This window comes from Bison bison, unplaced genomic scaffold, assembly GCF_000754665.1.
Source record: "Bison bison bison isolate TAMUID 2011002044 unplaced genomic scaffold, Bison_UMD1.0 scf7180017864043, whole genome shotgun sequence".
Taxonomy (NCBI): Eukaryota; Metazoa; Chordata; class Mammalia; order Artiodactyla; family Bovidae; genus Bison; species Bison bison.
The window spans coordinates 7,497,722-7,516,109 of record NW_011494615.1 but is presented as its reverse complement, the minus strand read 5'-3'; the positions used below and the strand labels follow the sequence as shown (position 1 = coordinate 7,516,109).

Genomic DNA, 18,388 nt, shown 5'->3' with positions numbered 1-18,388 from the left:
TTCCATTCTGTTGCCCAGTGCCAACAGCAGGCATTGCAGTTTTTCCTGCCTCTCACTGTTTGCTGAGCATGCTTCTCAGATGTAACGGTTTCACTGGGATTCAGAAAGCTGTAGTGGATCAGACGGGCATCAGACCACCAAACAGAGACCATGACCCCCATTTTTTGATGCAGGTTTGGCTTTGGGAAGTGCTTTGGAGCTTATTCTTGGTCCAGCCACTGAGCTGGTTGTCATCTAAAAGGCACTTTTCATCACACGTCACAATCAGATCAAGAAATGATTCATTGTTGTTGCATAGAATAAGAAAAGGGGACACTTTAAAGAATGGTTTTATTTTGATCTGTGGTCAGCTTATGAGGCATCCACTTATTAAGGTTTGTCACCTTTCCGTTTTGCTTCAAAGGCCAAATGATTGTAGAATGGTCGATGTTGAGTTCTTGGGCAACTTCCTGTGCGGTTGTAAGAGGATCAGCTTTGATGCTCCTCTCAGTTGATCATTGTCAACTTCTAATGGCCAGCCACCACGCTTCTCATTTTCAGGATTCTCGTCTCCTTTGCAAAACTTCTTGAACCACCACTGCACTGTATGTTCATTAGCAGTTCCTGGTCTGGGTGCATTGTTGATATTGCAAGTTGTCTCTGCTGCTTTATAACCCATTTTGAACTCGAATAAGAAAATTGCTCCAATTTGCTATTTGTCTAAGGTCATTACTGTAGGTTGTCTAAAATACATATAAAATAAACAATAAGTAATAATTCATTAGCAAAAAGCATAAAGCAAGAATTATGCATTAAAATGATGTATAACATAACCACGTTTATATAGAAATGTATTCAAATATCTAATGGCAAAGTTCAACAATGCAAAACTGAAATTACTTTTGCACCAACCTAGTAGATTCCACATATGTGTGTTAATATGCGATGTATGTTTTTCTGACTTACTGCACTCTGTATAAGAGGCTCTAGGTTCATCCACCTCACTAAATCCAACTCAAATTCATTCCTTTTTATGGCTGAGTAATATTCTACTGTATATATGTATCACATCTTCTTTATCCATTCATTTGTAAATGTACATCTAGGTTGCTTCCATGTCCTGGCTATTGTAAATATTGCTGCAATAAACATTGGGGTACATGTGTCTTTTAGAATTGTGGTTTTCCTTCTAGTATATTTTTCATTTCAGGTATTGTATTCTTCATCTCTGTCTTTTTAAATATATTTTTTCTCTTTGCTAAATATTTTTAACTTCTTGTTCTGTGCATCCATTATTCTCCTGAGTTCTTTGATTATCTTTACAGTCATTACCCTGAACTCTTTTTTGGGTGGATTGCCTGTTTCCACTTCACTAAGTTCTTCTGGGGTTGTATCATGTTCCTTCTCTGTTACCTCATTTTGCCTAAGTTGGTATTTATATTTTCACGTGTCTGGTGGGTTAATACATATCTTGACCTTGGAGAAACTGTTCTGTACAAGATGTCCTGTGTTGTCCCCGGCCTGTATGCTCTCGAGGTTTCCCCTGTGAGGGCTGTGTGGGTCCTTCGTTGTGGCAGGCTGACTGTGTGGGTGGTCTGGTAGGCTTGATTGGCCTCTCCTCTAGTTGGTTACCCGCCCGTGCCTTATGAAGAGGCTGTTGGGGCCCAGTCGCCAGGCAGCTGACTGCGGTCCCCAGGAGGCCCGGGCTAGTGCCTGTTCACTGGTGGGTGGGTGCAGTCAGGGTCCAGAAAACTCTGGGGCTGTTGTCCGTGTACTACTGGTGGGTGAAACCAGGTTTTGGTTTAACGCTGGACTACTTATGGTCTGAGTCAGGCCCTGGGGTCTGACCGGAGTGCCCAGGGATCACAGAGCTGGTGTCTGATAACTAATGTGTTGGGGGGTGGTGTGGGAGGTGTTTCCTGACACAGATATGGGGTCACGGGCATTCTGAGGCTGTGCTGGCCTGCTAGTAGGAAGGGTCAGGGCCAGCCGGTCCCAGGGTAGGGTCTGGCCTGCTGCGGGCAGGCCGGCTCTGCAGACTACGGCTCTCTTGCATCTCGTGTCTGCCCCCCAGGTAGGTGAGGCTTGTCTAGAGCCTGGAGCAGGACTGCTGGACAGTTTGGCTGGTGCCCGCCTGTGGGTGGGTGAAGCTGGGTCCTGTCCCTGTGACGGGCAGGGCTACGTCTAGAGGCGACTGTGGTCTCAGGGAGTTTTAGGCGGCCTGTCTGCTGACAGGTGGGCTGTGTCCCTGTCCAGTTAGCTACTTTGCCTGAGGTGTCCCAGCACTGGTCCCTACAGGCTGTTGGACGGGCCAGGTCCCTCAACGGGGCCTGCCAGAGCCCGTGTTCGCCCAGTAGGAGGAGCTCCCAAGAATGGCCTCTGCCAGTGTCTTTGTCCCCAAGGTGAGCCACAGCCCCGCTTCCCCCACCTCTCCAAGAGACTCCCTGAGACCAGCAGGCAGGTCTGGCCCTGGCTCCTGTCCAATGACTGCTTTGGCCCCGAGTTGCGGAACACGGCAGGTTTTGTGTGCTCCTTTCAAGAGCCTTCTCCGTTTCCCTCAGTCCTTAGGGACTCCCAAGGCCAAGCCCCACCGACCTTCAAAGCCAGACTCTCTGGGGGCTGTCTTCTTGCTGCCTGACCCCAGGGCTGTGGAGCCTGATGTGGAGCTCGGCACGCTAACTCCTGGGAGAACCTCTGCAATGTAATTATCCTCCAGTTTGTGGGTTGCCATCTCTGTGGTGAGGGACCTGGTTATTTTGCCCCCTCCTGCCTGTCTGGTTGTAGTTCCCTCTTTATGTCTTTAGTTGTAGATTTTCTTCTGGTAGGTCCTGGTCTTTTTCATGGGTGCCTGTGATTTTGGTGTGCTTGTGAGAGGAGGTAAGCTCACAGTCTTTCTGCTTTGCCATCTTGGCGAGTCTCTCCTCCCCTTCTGTCAGTTTTTTCAAAGAAACAACTCTTGGTTTCATTGATCTTTGTAAAGTTCTGGGGTTTTTTACTCACAATTATTTGTTGTGAAATAACAAATTATGAGACATGGAAAGAAATAAAAAAGTGTGACCCATGGTTAGGAGAAGAGCTTAGAGAAACTGAGTCAGTGATGGGCCAGATGTTGAACAGTTGGAATGGATGAACAGTTGGAAAATTTTAACAGGAAAATGGAAGACTATAAAAAGATATAACTGGGAATGCGGAAGTGATAGTACCGCGTTAGAAGTTAAGTCTTCATTCGGTGGGCATAACAGCAGACTGGATGTAGTTGGCAAACCCCAAGTAGAATAGGTACAAAGCTGAGAAGCGTTGCTAACTCAGCACTGTTAAATCTTCCAGTTCACGAACATGTAATGTGTTTCAGTTTAAGTCTGATTACTCACGACAGTGTTTAGTATAAGTTTTCAATATATAATATCATGTACTTCTTTCCTTAAATGTGTTCCTAAATAGGTTTTTTCTTATGCTGCTACAAATGAGATTATTTTCTTAATTTTATTTTAAGGTTGTTCATTGCTAATGTATGGAAATACAAATTATTTTTGTATAAATCCATGGTGTATTTGTATGTTAAATGTTTCAACCTTGCTGGAATTCCGTGATTAATAGCTTTTTATGTCTTTTTTCTAGAATTTTCAGTGTACAGGATTGTGTCATCTGTAAACAGAAGTTTTATTTCTTCCTTTTCAGTCAGCATGCCTTTTATTTATTTTCTTTGCTGAATAGCCTTGCCTGGAACCTCTAATACAGTGTAGGATAGAAGTGACTGTGTGTTAACTCTTCTCTAAATGTTTGCCATTCTTATTAAATGGTATAGAATATAAACTGTGTTTATGTCTGTCAGTATTGGAGAATACTGACTTCATGAAATTGGTGTCATCGGTGGAAGATCGACCTACAGTTTTGTGTTGGTTTCTGCTCTACAGCAGTGAGAATCAGTCACAATCGTATCCCTGCCTTCCTGAGCTCCCTGGGGGCCATTTTGATCTACAAAATATGTAACTTTTTTTTGATTGATTGAGGAACATTTTAATAATTTCACTTTTTTTTTTCTTTTAGGTTTTCTCGAATAATGATGAAGGCCTTATTAACAAAAAGTTACCCAAAGAACTTCTTTTGAGGTAAGTGTAGGGATTTTGTGTATGATTCGAAATGTAAAGATTTAAATATTTCGTATATGATTCGGTCATAAAGTTCCAAGACAGTCTCCTTTCTCACTGTGAGTCCATAGCATAGAAAAACAGACAGAATTAGCCTAACTGACTTTCTGTTTTTGTTTTATAGAATGCTGTTCAGCTTGTTGTTAACTTTTACTTGGTCTAATCCAGAATGTACTAAGTATGTACGTAGCATTGGTCTGGATTCTTTTTGTAATGTGGTAAGTATTGTAATAATCTTCAGTAGGTGACACTGTTTGGGTTTCAGTAGATTATCTCACAGTAACGCGAGGAGAGATTATTAAGGCTGTGAGCTCCTGAAGTTATAGACATTTAGATGTTTTCTGATAAATTGATTTTAAAGTAATTATACTATGAGTTCTTACTGAGTACTTAAAATGGTGTCAGCCCACATATTGATGTTATCCATTTTATGAGAATTATGTGCTAAGGGACTACTGTAGAACAGGCTTTTTGTCCTTTATTTTTAGCATTACAGAATATACAGGTAATGGTATTTTGCTTGGCATTTTGCCAAGTAAAGCTGTCAACCAACACTTGTTGATCCTCAGACACTGCAGTTTCCTTTCATACTCAGCAAGCATCAAGGAAACCTTATTTTAGTTTTGGATGTTACATTTTAATTGTTAACAAACAGTTAATACATGAATACATGATCATCTTAGGAGTGGCATTTCCCGAACTTCTCATATCAGTAATGTTTCACAAAACGAAACAAAAAAAAACAGGTTTTGTGATCAATAAGTATGGGAAACGCAAGGTAAACAAAACCAATTTCTTTACTGCATGCCCTCTCAGAGCCTTAATAGGCTAATATGCATGGTGATGCTCCCAGATGAATAACTGTGGCATTTCAAACTTACTGACCTTGGAACTCTTTTAATAATCCTTGGAAATTTGTGGGGGAGATGCTGACATACAGTAAGAAATTGACTAGCTGACCCCATTCCCTGCCTGTCTTAATCTCATTTTAACATGTGGGGGATGAGTATGTGTGTTCCTTTTACATGCCGGAGTTGCTCTGTAAGTGCCACGGACTGCTCACCTTTGCCGCCTCAGTGTTTTAGACTCCTGTTCTTGAGTCTGGAATGGGGGTGAAGACTTAGTGTCTTGGGGTGATGATCACATTTTAGGGGCTTCAGGATGGCATTTCATTAGTCATCAGGTGTTGCCATGAGCTCGTTCTGCTCAGTTAATAAAAAAGAAAATTAAGTCATGGCAGAATCTTATGAAAGATACAGCAATTACGTTTTATTTGAACAAAATAAATATTTGCTTGGCTAAGAGAGAATATTCTTTGGGTATAATGACCATTTTAAAGTTCCGAAAGTGGTGACAAGGAAGGAGGAATATGTTTATCATATACACCCACACGGCCCTGGTCAAGCACAGAGAGCCGTGGAGCCAGCGTGGTTCGGGTGGGCCGGCTGTGGCCGTGCGGCTGTAGGGGTGCCATCCACAACAGACCAGAGTGAGCGGCGTTTCCAGAGTCGTGCAGTGTTGCCCTCTCGGTCTGAGCACTTTTCTAGCACAGACATCAAACCTTAGTGTGAATATGTCATTTATACCCCGGGAGACTCATAACCAGCTTCAGGCCGACGCACATTAGTCATTCAGCACTGGAGTGTGATTAAACTCCACCCTTCTCCTGAATACTGCTGCTCTTTGTGACTCAAGGCTGCTGACTTAATATTTTTTCCCTTCTGGTAGACTTAGCTCTTGCACTGTACTCAGCCATGGTACTGTTTCTACCTAGTGACCAAAAGGGAGGAGGAGTTGGAGTGGGGAGCGCTGTGGAATTATCTAACTTTCTGTGCTGGTGTGATTTCTGAACTGCTGTTTTAAAAATTTTGATTCTTTTAAGGATCCATGATGGACTCAGCTTTCAAAAATCCTGGAATCACAGTTTTTGAATCATGCTAAGGCTCACACATAGATCATTTTTTAAAAAAGAATTGTCGTTTGAGAGCAAATGTTCATAACATGTTTATTCGTAGATTTGCATTCCCACTTCTTTCCTTATTTTGGAGTCTGTAAGGGGAAGTTAAAATTTAAAGGACTGCTGCGGTAGGTCTTCTCTGACTCTTGGGTCTCAGACCTAACTCCAGCCAGATTTTAATTTTTGTTGGCCTTTAAATCATTTCTATCATTTTACTCTCAGATTTTCTGTTCTCATTAGTAATAGCTTTCCCTTTCCCACCTACTCTTTTTAAGCAAAAGTTTGAAGAAGAGTTTTAGCCAGGTTGCCAAAGCAGACATCTTTGTCGTACGTTAATCCCACAACAAAGTGAATGAGTGCTACAGAGTCCCCGCCTCACGAAGCTTAAGTGCTGATTGCTTTTGCTAAGTTCGGTGATGTCTTCATACTTTCAGCCTGTCTTCAGCTTACATTTTTACTTCATATTGTGAACTTCTTTGTGACAGAGCAGACTGTTGTTCCTGTTCTTACTGAATTCCTGTTTACTTTCCATCTTCATCAATAGGTGTGAATTCTTTGACTTTATGGTAATCTTATTTACTTGCTGCCAAAGTCATTTTCTCCTCTGCCATTTTTTACTGCATCTGTTACTACCCTCTTAAATTCTCTGCTCGCCTCCGTTACTGATCATATCCAGTGAAGTCTGAGCTTACTCTCTGGAACCATTAACAAGCATAACCTAGAATTATGTACTCCATCACTTTATATCACTTCAAATCCAATCAGAAAAATCTGTTTTTTTAATCTGATCATCTTATTTCTAGTTTTAAGATCCCTCAATATTCTTCATCACTTTATATCACTTTGAATCCAGTCAGAAAAATCTGTTTTTTTAATCTAATCATCTTATTTCTAGTTTTAAGATCCCTCAATATTATTAATTCACGGACTCCTTCTGCTACCCATTTTTAGTTTGTTACTAACAATCATTGACAATTTTGCTCTTTCTGTCCTGGTTTCACTTATAAAATAAGGATGTTAAAGTTCTCCCTCTACCCTTCACGCACACACACAATTCAACAAACAGCTTGTAATTTTGCTGTTCCTGGAATCAGTTATATAATTCTTATAATAATGGAAATGTATAGTTTGTTATAATCTCTGTATCTGTTACTGAGTTGTGTTGTCCTTGCTTATACTTGTCTTCATTGTTATTGGATATATTACTTTTGGAGCTTGACTTGCTTGAGATTTCTACACTCCTTATTTACTGGTTGTGTGACCTTAAAGTGACTTCACTCCCCAGGCCTAATTTCCCATATCTGTAATAGTAATAGTTCTTACTTTAAGGGGCTGTTGGTAGCTCTGAGCATCTGGCATTTAATAAATGTTAAATAAATGTTTTATTATTGTATAATATAAATTTTGGGTGTCTGAGTACTTAATAAATACTGTTGACAGTAGAGTTAGTTTTCATACAAACAGTTGATAAAAGCAGGCTATCCTGATATGCATCTTAACGTATGCTACTGCTAACGATCTCAGTAAAGGACCTGGTTATTAAGCGAGTTAATATGGCCTGCTGCTTCATTTCATCAACTTGCACTAATTTAATCTCAATAGAAATTGCACACTACCATCTGACATTAAACTGATAACTTTTGGCGCTTGAGCGGAGTAGTGGTGGTAATTATGACAACTGATAATTATTTTGTATTATTAAGAAGGCAGTCTCTTGGAAAGAACCATTCCTCTTGAGAAAAGCAGTCTGGCATGAGCAAGTATTGGCCCACAATTCAGGTTTCAAACTGTAAGATTAATTTGTTTGACGTTAAGTTTTTACTTCTCTTATGGGCTTCCCGGGTAGCTCAGACAGTAAGGAATCTGCCTGCAGGGAGACCTGGTTTGATCCCTGGGCTGGGAAGATTCCCCTGGAGAAGGGCATGGCAACCCACTCCAGTATTCTTGCCTGGAGAATTCCATGAACAGAGGAGCCTGGTGGGCTACAGTCCATGGGGTCATAAACAGTAGGACACGACTAAGTGACACACACATACACACACACACAGACACACACACACACACACACACACGTGGTTGTTTTCGGATTTTAGTGCTGAAATGAAAATGCATGTAAACAGCTTCATAGGAATAGGGAGTGCTACATGCAGTAAATATTTTAAACATTGTGAGAAGACATGGCTCTTGTTAGTAATGAACAATAATGAAAGAAACCTTGTTAGACATATTTTTAAAAACCAAATCACCATTATCTATGTAATTTTCTTTCCTTTTAAAATGTATGTGGATCCATGACAAAATTAAGTCCTCAGTGTGTTTGTGGGCTTGATGAAGAAGGATTGATTGCCCCAAACAGGAGAGCTGAGCCTAATAATTTTGGCAAATGGAATCAACTACATAATTACATATAATTTGGCAGTTTTACTAGTTTGCTAGGGAAAATTATAAAATAGCTAGCACTTAAATTTTTAAATTTCCCTTTTCTAAAATTTATAAGCCAATTCCATGAGTGAAAATAATTGTGGTTTTTGTTGTAATTATTAAGTTACAGCCCAGTGCCTATCTGTGATCAAGGGACCCTGGGGAGCAGTGCAGTAAAGGGCTCATTCCTGTTTGGGGCATCATTGAATGGGCGCTCTTGCCTGCTGGCTGGTTGGAGTGCTCCATGGACTTTTTCAGGGACTGGTACCTTCTGCTGTCTTTGGTGCCTTTATATATATTCCAAGGCAACCAAACAGGTAAGATGCTCTTTTCGGGGTACATACTGCAAATTGGGCCTCCCTGGTGGCTCAGATGGTAAAGAATCCACCTGCAGTGCAGGAGACCTGGGTTCAGTCCCTGGGTCAGGAAGATCCCCAGGAGAAGGGAATGGCAACCCACTCCAATATTCCTGCCTGGAGAATTCCATGAACAGAGGAGCCTCGCGGGCTACAGTCCATGGGGTCGCAAAGAGTTGGACATGACTGAGTGACTAACAAGTAGTCATAGAACTTCAAATACAGGTTTAAACATCTATGCAGATTTTTTTTGTTGTTAAAGAGGTTTTTTTTTCCTTTTGGTTTGTTCATGTTTATTGTTGTTTTACCTTGTATGAGGCTATACAGGACTGAATTAATATATGTTGAAATTAGATGCAGATGCTTAAAGGCCCTTCCCTCTGTATACTATTATGTATTATTTTAAGGTTAGCATCTAAGTCCAAATCATGGCAGAGGCAAATTGTCCTCTGGTTAGGGTTATGCTTACAATTAAAACTCTGATGATGGCTTTGGATTTTTAAATCTACATTGGGGTGGCATGAAGCATGAATAGAACTCCACAGATAAGGGTAAAACTAGTATATTCTACTCTAGAGTGTTATCCCTGGAAAGTTATGTTAGAGAGCTGTTAATTTAAAAGCTGTGAATTCAGTAGTTACAACAGAAAAGACTGGCAAATTTGATTCTCTGAATAGTAAAATATGGCAAAATATGCCATACCAAATATAAGCAGCATAGTGGTAGATGAAATAATTCAAATACACATTGTAGGAGAAGGCTATCTTCTTCAACATACACACAAATTATTAAAAATTATTAAGAAACAGATGGATTAACTCTTAGAAAAATTTGAAGAGGGTCTGAACAAAGGAGGAAATACAGATGGTCAGTAAATATATTGAGTTGAGTTGCCAGAGGTCATAGGCTTGAAAGGTTGTTGAGCTGTGAAAGATGCCAGGATTCTTGGCCTCCAGAGGAGAGGAATTCAACACAGGGCCAGTGACGAGGCTTGATCGCTCAGAGCTTTTGTGTAATGAAGTATTTTTAAAGTATAAAAGAGATAGAGAAAACTTCTGACATAGACATTAGAAGCGGGCAGAAAGAGTACCCCCCTGCTAGCCTTTAGCAGTATGTTATATACCTATCAGCAGGCTGCTAATTAGAGAAAGGAAATGTCTCAAAACTCAGAGTGGCACCAGGCCCCTCACCCACAACGTGCATTTTGAGATAACATTGCACAAGGTGAGTCATCCCAGGCCATAAAACGATTGACATGAATCTTGAAGAAAGGCAGGTTTCCAAGTAAGGACATAGTTTCATTAACACAGATCAGGAGAACAATGTTTGAGTAAAACATACTGGTTTATTGAGCCCTTTTTGGTTCTGAGTCTTAAGAGGATCAGATTTGAAGAAAGACTAGGGTAAATACATAGTTCATTACCATAGCTTAAGAACATTTCTGTAAGAAAAACGCATTAGTAGCTCAAGGTTTGAGAAAAGTTAAGTTCAGGTGGAACCAGGTGTCTTCATGGTAACACAGAATTTTAAGAGAAACCTCCTTTTAATTATGCATCAGTTCAGTTCAGTCGCTCAGTCGTGTGCGACTCTTTGCGACCCCATGAATCGCAGCACGCCAGGCCTCCCTGTCCATCACCAACCCCCGGAAAAAAATCTGAGACTTGTAGTTTGTTTCCTCCTGCCGCTTAAGAGAGAGAGAAAAAACGCCTAACACTTGCAGCCTATTTTCTCCATTTGGAGACCCCTTAGCCTTTCTGCCTGTTACCCTCTCAGGCTGTACAAATATTTAACTTCATATAGTAATATTTGTTTTTCCAAAGTGGTCTTATCAATTTGCATCCATACAGATAATGGATAAGAGACTCAGTTGAGTTGTTCTTTCTAATTTTAAATGCTGTACGTGTCTTAAATATAGACTGACATCTCATTGTGCTGTTGATTTGAATTTCCCTAAATTCCAATGATGTTGAGCATCTGTTTATACGTTTGTCACTCACATGTGTTTCTTCTTGGGTGAGGTGCATGTATGTATTTTTTGCCTATTGCCTATAAAAAAACCCCGTTTTGCCTACTGTTGATTATTGGTTTGTAGGCGTTGTCTTCCCCTTCCTTGTTTTGTTTATTATAGTCTGCGTTGGGTCTTTGTCGCTGCTCTCGGGCTTTCTTCAGTTGTGGCGAGTGGGATGCTGTTTCCCAGTTGCGGTGCGTGGGCTTGTTGCCGGGGCTTCTCTCATTGCAGAGCACAGGCTCTGGGTGCACGGGCTTCGGTGGCAGTGGCCAGTGGGCCCGGGAGTTGCGGTGCACTTGCTTAGTTGCTCCGAAGCACGTGGGCTCTTCCTGGACCCGGGATCGAGTCGGTGTCCCCTGCACTGCAAGGCAGATTCTTAACCCCTGGACCACCAGGGAAGCCCCCCATTCTTGTTCTTAATATTACTGAATCCTCTACAGGTTTTCATTCAGTTTTTTCGAGTAATATCTCAATAATCTTTGTAAGAGGACAATTGGGGGTTTTAATGATTAAAGTGAGTATTTTATTCACTATGATGATTATTGCAGTTTTCTATTTTTTAATTTCTTTTTTATCTAATTTTGCTTCTCTCCAGCTTAAAACTTTCCCTGTTGCCTTTACTGTAAAGTCCACGTAAATTGTTAAGACTTATTCTCCCAGAACTTTCCGCTTACTATTTCTTACTGTATTTCCTCTCTCACTCTTTTCCAACTTTCTTGTAAACTCTGATAGCTGATTTACTTCCAGCCCCTGAAAATGTCATTTAATTTGTTGTCTCCCATAGTCATTCTGCCTTCTTGGAAGTACCAGTCTCAATTTATTTTTTATTGATGTGTAGTTGAACTACAATGTTGCGTTAATTACTGCTGTACAGCAAAGAGACTCAGTTTATATATATATATATTCAGTTGTATACACTTTGCAACACTATGGACTATAGCCCGCCAGGCTCCTCTGTCCACGAGATTATCCAAGCAAGAATGCCAGAGTGGGTTGGCATTTCCTCCTCCAGGGGAACGATCAGCCAGAATAGAAAAGAGTGTGCGCGTCCTTTTCCATGCTCTTTCCCAGTATGGTTCATCACGGGATGCTGACCGGCGTGGGCTCTGCTCTGCAGCGCGGCCTCGATGTTTATCCGTTCTGTGTGTCTCCGTTGGCACGTGCTGACCCCACACTGCTAACCCGACCGCTCCCGCCCGTCTCCCCTGAGAACAAGCCTACTCTCTGTGTCCCCGATTCTGTCTCTGTCTCATAGATAGGTTCACTTGTGTCAGATTTTCAATTCTGCGTATGTGGTATCGTGCAGTATTTGTCTTCCTCTTTCTGACTGAGTTTGGTAGTTTGTATTTGCATCCATGTTACGGCGAATGGCGTTATTTCATTCTTTTTTATTGCTGAGCAGTATTTCTCTGTATATATGTACCACATCTTCCATATCCACGCATCTGTCAGTGGACATAATTCAAGTTGTTTTCATTTCTTGGTTGTCGTGCACAGTACTGCTGTGAGCATAGGTGTGCATATATCTTTTTTAATTACAGTTTTGTCTGGATATACGCCCAGGAGTAGGGTTGCTGGATCATATGGTCGTTCTGTTTTTAATTTTGTGAGGAACTTCCGTATGGTTTTCCGCCGTAGCTGCACCGGCTTACTTCTCCACCAGCAGCGTAGGAGGGTTTTGCTTTCCCACCCCTCCAGTGTTTGTTGTTTGTAGAGAAGGTGCCAGTCTTCTGTTCACCCCGTCTTTCACCTAGTTCAGCCTAAGCCTTTCTCTCCGTTCAGGACCGTGTTCACTCTTTCCTGAGTGTGTGTATAGGTTCTTTACACACTTTATAATTTCTTGTGTTTGTCCTGGACTTTATGTTGCATGACACAGTAAATCTAATCTTTAAAAAATTGAGGTTTTGTATATGTATAGTTGATACAGGTATACAATATAACAATTTGATATTTGCACACCACGTTAAGTCTAGTTAACATCTGTCACCACACATAGTTACAAAACTTTTTTCTTATGCTGAGAACTTTTAAGATTTACTCTCAGCAACTTTTAAATGTGGAATAGAGTATTATTACCTGTAGTTGCCATGCTGTGTATCACACTCCGTAATGCTTACTTGTAACTGAAATTGTACCTTTGACCCCGTTCACCCGTTTGGCTCACTCCTGCACCTCTGGCAACCACACATCTGTTCTCTGTATCTTTGAGATCAGGTATGTGTGTGTGTGTGTGTGTGTTTTAAGATCCCATACGTGAGAGAGATCATAAGGTATTTGTTTTTCTCTGTGTGAGTTATTTCACTTAGCATAATGCCCTCAAGATCTGTCTGTGTTGTCACAAATGGCAGTTTTCATTCTTTTTTATTGCTGAACAGTTTTCATATATAACGCCGCATCTCACATTTTTTATTTGTTTTACTTCTTTGGCTGTGCTGGGTCTTAGTTGCCGCACACAGAATCTCTTCTTGTTATGGCATGTGGGGTCTAGTTCCCTGACCAGGGATCAAACCTGGGCCCCCTGCACTGGGATCATGGAGTCTTAGCCACTGACCATGAGGGAAGTCCCCACATTTTTTAATTTATCGTCCATTGATAGACGGGCACTTAAGTTGCTTCTGTAGCTTAGCTGTTGTAAGTCATGCTGCAGTGAACATGGTCGGTGTGTATATCTTTGGTCCAGTCTTACGCTTTCATTTTCTCCAGACGAATATCCCCAAGTAGCACTGCTGGGTCATATGGTGATTGTATTTTGATGTTTTTGAGGAACTGCCATACTGTTGTCCACAGTGGCTATACCAGTTTACATCCCATGACAGTGCCCAGGGTTTCCTTTTTCTCCGCCTCCTCACCGATACTTATGTCTTGCCTTTTGGATACAGCCTTTCCAGTAGGTGCGAGGTGTTACCTCACTGTGATTTTGATTTGCATGACACTGAGGACTAGTCTTGTGGAGCACCTTTTCCAAGTGCGTCTTGGCCGTTAGTGTGTCTTCTTCGGAAAAATTTCTACTTGGATCCTGTACCCATGTTTAAACTTAATTCTTTGGTTTCTTGCTGTTGGGTTGTAGGAGTTCTTTGTATATTGTATATGGTTTGCAAATATTTTCTCCTAGTCGGTAGGTTGCCTTTTCATTTTGTTGATGGTTTCCTTTGTTGTGCAGAAGCTTTCTAGTCTGATGTAGTTCTTTTATTTCTTTTAGCTTTGGTTGTCTTTGCTTTGGGTGTCAAATCCAAAAAATCATTTCTAAGACCTCAGTCAAGAAGCTTACTGCCTATGTTTTCTTCTGGGAGTTTTATGGTTTTAGGTCTAATGTTTCAGTCTTTGATCCATTTTAGTTTTTGTGGTTATAAGACAGTGGTCCAGTTTCATTCTTTTGCATGTGGCTGTCCAGTTTTCCAAGCACCATTTATTGAAGAGGCTGCTCTTTCCCCGTTGTATATCTTGGGTCCTTTATCATAAATTAACTTACCATGTATGTATGGGTTTGTTCCTGGACTCTTTGTTGTTTCGTTGATCTGTGTATCTGTTTCTATGCCAATTAGCATATATGTATGTTTGTGTAGTGGGTGGGCTTGTCTTAGATATATGTAGATTATCTGTGAATGTGTACTTACAAAAATGTATTGTGTAGGCCTATGTATGTCTGTGTGTGAGAACGTTCAGGGCAGAGGAAAAAAACTTCCAAAAACCATACAATATTTGGGAAACCTTGTGGTTTCCTCATGGCCCATGTATGTATGTATTTATGCTTATTTGAAAGTGCATGGAACTTAGCCTTTTCTTCTGAGCTTTTCCCTGCTGCTGCTGCTGCTAAGTCGATTCAGTCATGTCGGACTCTGTGTGACCCCATAGATGGCAGCCCGCCAGGCTCCCCCGTCCCTGGGATTCTCTAGGCAAGAACCCTGGAGTGGGTTGCCATTTCCTTCTCCAATGCATGAAAGTGAAAAGTGAAAGTGAAGTCGCTCAGTTGTGTCCAAACCTTAGCGACCCCATGGGCTGCAGCCTTCCAGGCTCTTCCATCCATGGGATTTTCCAAGCAGGAGTACTGGAGTGTGGTGCCATTGCCTTCTCCGGAGCTTTTCCTTACCTAACATTTAATGATTACGCTCCCCTTTTACCAGATACTTTTCATAATCACCACTTCAGTGGCTGCTTAATATTCCATGAAGTTGATAACTAATGATTTACTTAACCTTTTTGTTGCTTTTTAAAATTGTAGGTAAAGCTGAAATAACCACTTAAATTATTTCTTTATGGTAACTTCCTGAAATGGAATTACTGGATTAAATGAGGACATTTTTACAGCTGTTGATAAAGCCAGTGTTTCCAGAGGTTGTCACAGTTGAAAGATATATATGTTCAACATATAACTGTATAAATTTAAGTTGTACAACATGTTGATCGGGTCCGTTCATATATTGTACTGTAATTGCCATTGTAGTGTTAGCTAGCACCTCTGCTGCTGCTGCTGCTGCTGCTGCTGCTAAGTCGCTTCAGTTGTGTCCGTCTCTGTGCGACCCCATAGACGGCAGCCCACCAGGCCCCGCCCTCCCTGGGATTCTCCAGGCAAGAACACTGGAGTGGGTTGCCATTTCCTCCTCCAATGCATGAAAGTGAAAAGTGAAAGTGAAGTCTCTCAGTCATGTCCGACTCTTAGTGACCCCATGGACTGCAGCCCACCAGGCTCCTCCGTCCATGGGATTTTCCAGGCAAGAGTACTGGAGTGGGGTGCCATTGCCTCTCAGCAACAGTTGGAGACAATGAAAAGGCCATTTAAGCCATGTTAATTAGATCTCTAGGACTTATTTATATACTGGTTGCAAATTTGTACCCTTAAAACGAGATCTCTCCTGTTCCCCCAGCCCCAGACTCTGTAGCCGCGTCTTTTCTGAGCCTGGCTTTCCTTTGGGCCCACATGTGACACTGCACAGTGTTTGCCTGTCTCTGACTTAACTTCGCAGTGTCCTCAGAGACTGTGTTGTCACAAATGGCAAGACTTTCTTCTTTCTCATGGTTGAGCAACGTTCTGCTGTATCAGCAGGCCACGTCTTTAGCTGTGAATCCGCTGACAGGCACTTAGGATGTTCCCATGTCTCGGCTGTAGTAAATGATGCTGCAGTAAACATGGGAGTGCATACATCTCTTCAGTATCCTGTTTTCATTTCATATATTCAGAAATGGAATTGCTGGACCATATGGTAATGCTATTTAAAATGTTTCCAGGAACCTTTCATATTGTTTTCTGAGGTGGCTGAACTAAATTACTTTCCTGCCAACAGTGTACAAAGGTTCCCTTTTCCCCACATCCTCACCAACACTTGTTTTATCTTTTTGGTGACATTGGTGTACTTTTTTCTTTGTTTTCTTTTTTTAAAACAAATTTCCCTTCTAGCTTTTTAAATCCCCCTCCCCCCTTTTTTTCCTTTCTTTGGGCTAATTGTGTTTTCTTTAGCTTCCATAATTTGGACATTTAGGTCATTAATTTTCAGCTCATTTATCTAATAATAGGTAAGTTCTTTGGGCAATAGTCTCAAAGCTCTATTTTTGTTGAATTACATAAGTTTTGAAGTTTAGTGTTTTTTGTTTGTTTGTTTACTATTCAGTTTCAAATATTTTTCAATATCTATTATTGCTTCTTTGACTCTTGTATCATTTTTTCTTAAGACATATTTTATTGTAAAGTATAATATATAGTTAGAGAACCATACAGAACACAATTATTAGACAAAGGCCATAGTAGCTATTACCTTGGTCAATAAATAGAACTTCTTCAGTCACCAGAGAAGCACGTCCATTTCCCATCCAAATCACGACTGCGTCCCTCTCCAGGAGTAGCCCTTCCTTGACTTTCACAGCTGTCACTCTGTTTCATTGCTCTGTGGATTTGTCGCCTGTGTGTGCCTCCCTGTCCTCATGGTTTAGTCTTGCCCATTTGTTTGTTTGATTTTCTTTGGTGGTTCTGTAGCTTCATTTGACAATTGGCAGTTAGTTCTCATCCACAGTAGCTGTCTCTAGACTTTAAAAAGTGACAGATAACACAGTAACCAGTGTATAGAGCCTGTTTGTTGAATGCATGCAGTGTGGGACATTCCTTATTTGCTTTGGCCCAGAGAGCTTTATTGAACCTGGTGTCAACATGCACGTTTGGAGTTCCCATGTCCTTCGTGGCAAATTCCTGAGTTTCTTTGAGTGATCGAGGGTCATGCTTCTTAAGACCCATTCCACAGATGCACTTGGGAATATTGATAGTGTATCCTCTGGCCACCACCTCATTGATGGCAGACCATCAGTGGCCCTGTTTTTTCTTGTCACCCTTCTTTGTGGAAGCCATCAGACTGAGCTGGGGTTGGGAAAAAGCTAGTCTTGCCCATTTAATAAATCTTCAAGTGTCTGATAATCAACAGGTTTCTTGTCCATCTCTTTGCTGTTCCATACATCTTACCTGTTGAATAACTTGGGTTCTTTGACATGCAGCAGTTTGCACCATCTGGGTTTCGCTAATTGCCTCCTCATGGTGCAATTTCAGCATGTTTCCTTCATTTTTATTTCTTGGAAATTGACAGCAGGATCAGAGGTTTTTTCAGATTCCGGTTCAGTCCCTTTGACTGTGTGGTGAATGCGAGACTATGTGGTGGTGTGTTCTTTTGTTAGAAATCACGTAATTTCAGGTTTTCTTTTTTTGTCAGTTGCTTATATTTGTATATGCTGATTGCCTAGATTATGAACTTATTGGGGTTACAAAATGATACTCTTGATACTTTTTCTTCATTTATTAATTGGAATGCTTTTATAAAGTGTTACTTACCTTCAATTCTATTTGATTACACAGTGCTGTAGTTCATATAGGAAAGGCAGGATAATTGCTTGACATTCTTTCCCTTAATTTACCAGTTTTCAAAATAATGAAATATGTGAAGGTATGACATTTGGGAAACAAAGTATTTTCATAATTTCAAATAATCTCCCACAAGATACATATTAATTACAAGGGGGAAAATGGTAACTTTATAATAGGGCACTCTGGCAGAAATCATGACCAAATGCTCGAAGTAGGCATCACCAGTAACAGGACAAATGGACACCAGATGCCTCCTGATGTGGTTCACAAGAGCGCAGAATCACTGCTGTGGCGTTCCTAACAGCAGTGTGTAACTTGAGTGTGACCGTGAGGAAACATTAGATACACAGCAGGACATTCTACGGAGACTGTTATGCTTCAAAAATAGCAAAGTCATGAGAGATAAAAACTGAGAAAGTGTTCCAGATTAGAAGCGACTGAAGAGACATGACAGATAAATGCAGTATGTGATCCTGGGCCAGGAAAAAAAAAAGATTTTCTTTTAAAGGCCATTAATAGGACAATTAACAGGTTTTTAAATACCATCTATAGATCATGAACTCCTTATTACCAAATTCAGACTTAAATTGAAGAAAGTAGGGAAAATCACTAGACCATTCAGGTATGACCTAAATCGAATCCCTTATGATTATACAGTGGAAGTGAGAAATAGATTTAAGG

The 18,388-nt window shown here is 41.0% G+C and overlaps 1 protein-coding gene across 1 annotated transcript in view; it reads left to right on the top strand.

The window, feature by feature from the left end:
- The window catches only part of FBXL2 (F-box and leucine-rich repeat protein 2), a 76,519-nt gene that overhangs the window by 14,386 nt on the left and 43,745 nt on the right, over positions 1–18,388 (top strand). Inside the window, exon 2 of the mRNA XM_010835538.1 lies at positions 4,027–4,088. Within this exon, the coding sequence (XP_010833840.1) occupies positions 4,027–4,088 (62 nt within the window). The remainder of the gene's footprint in view (positions 1–4,026; positions 4,089–18,388) is intronic.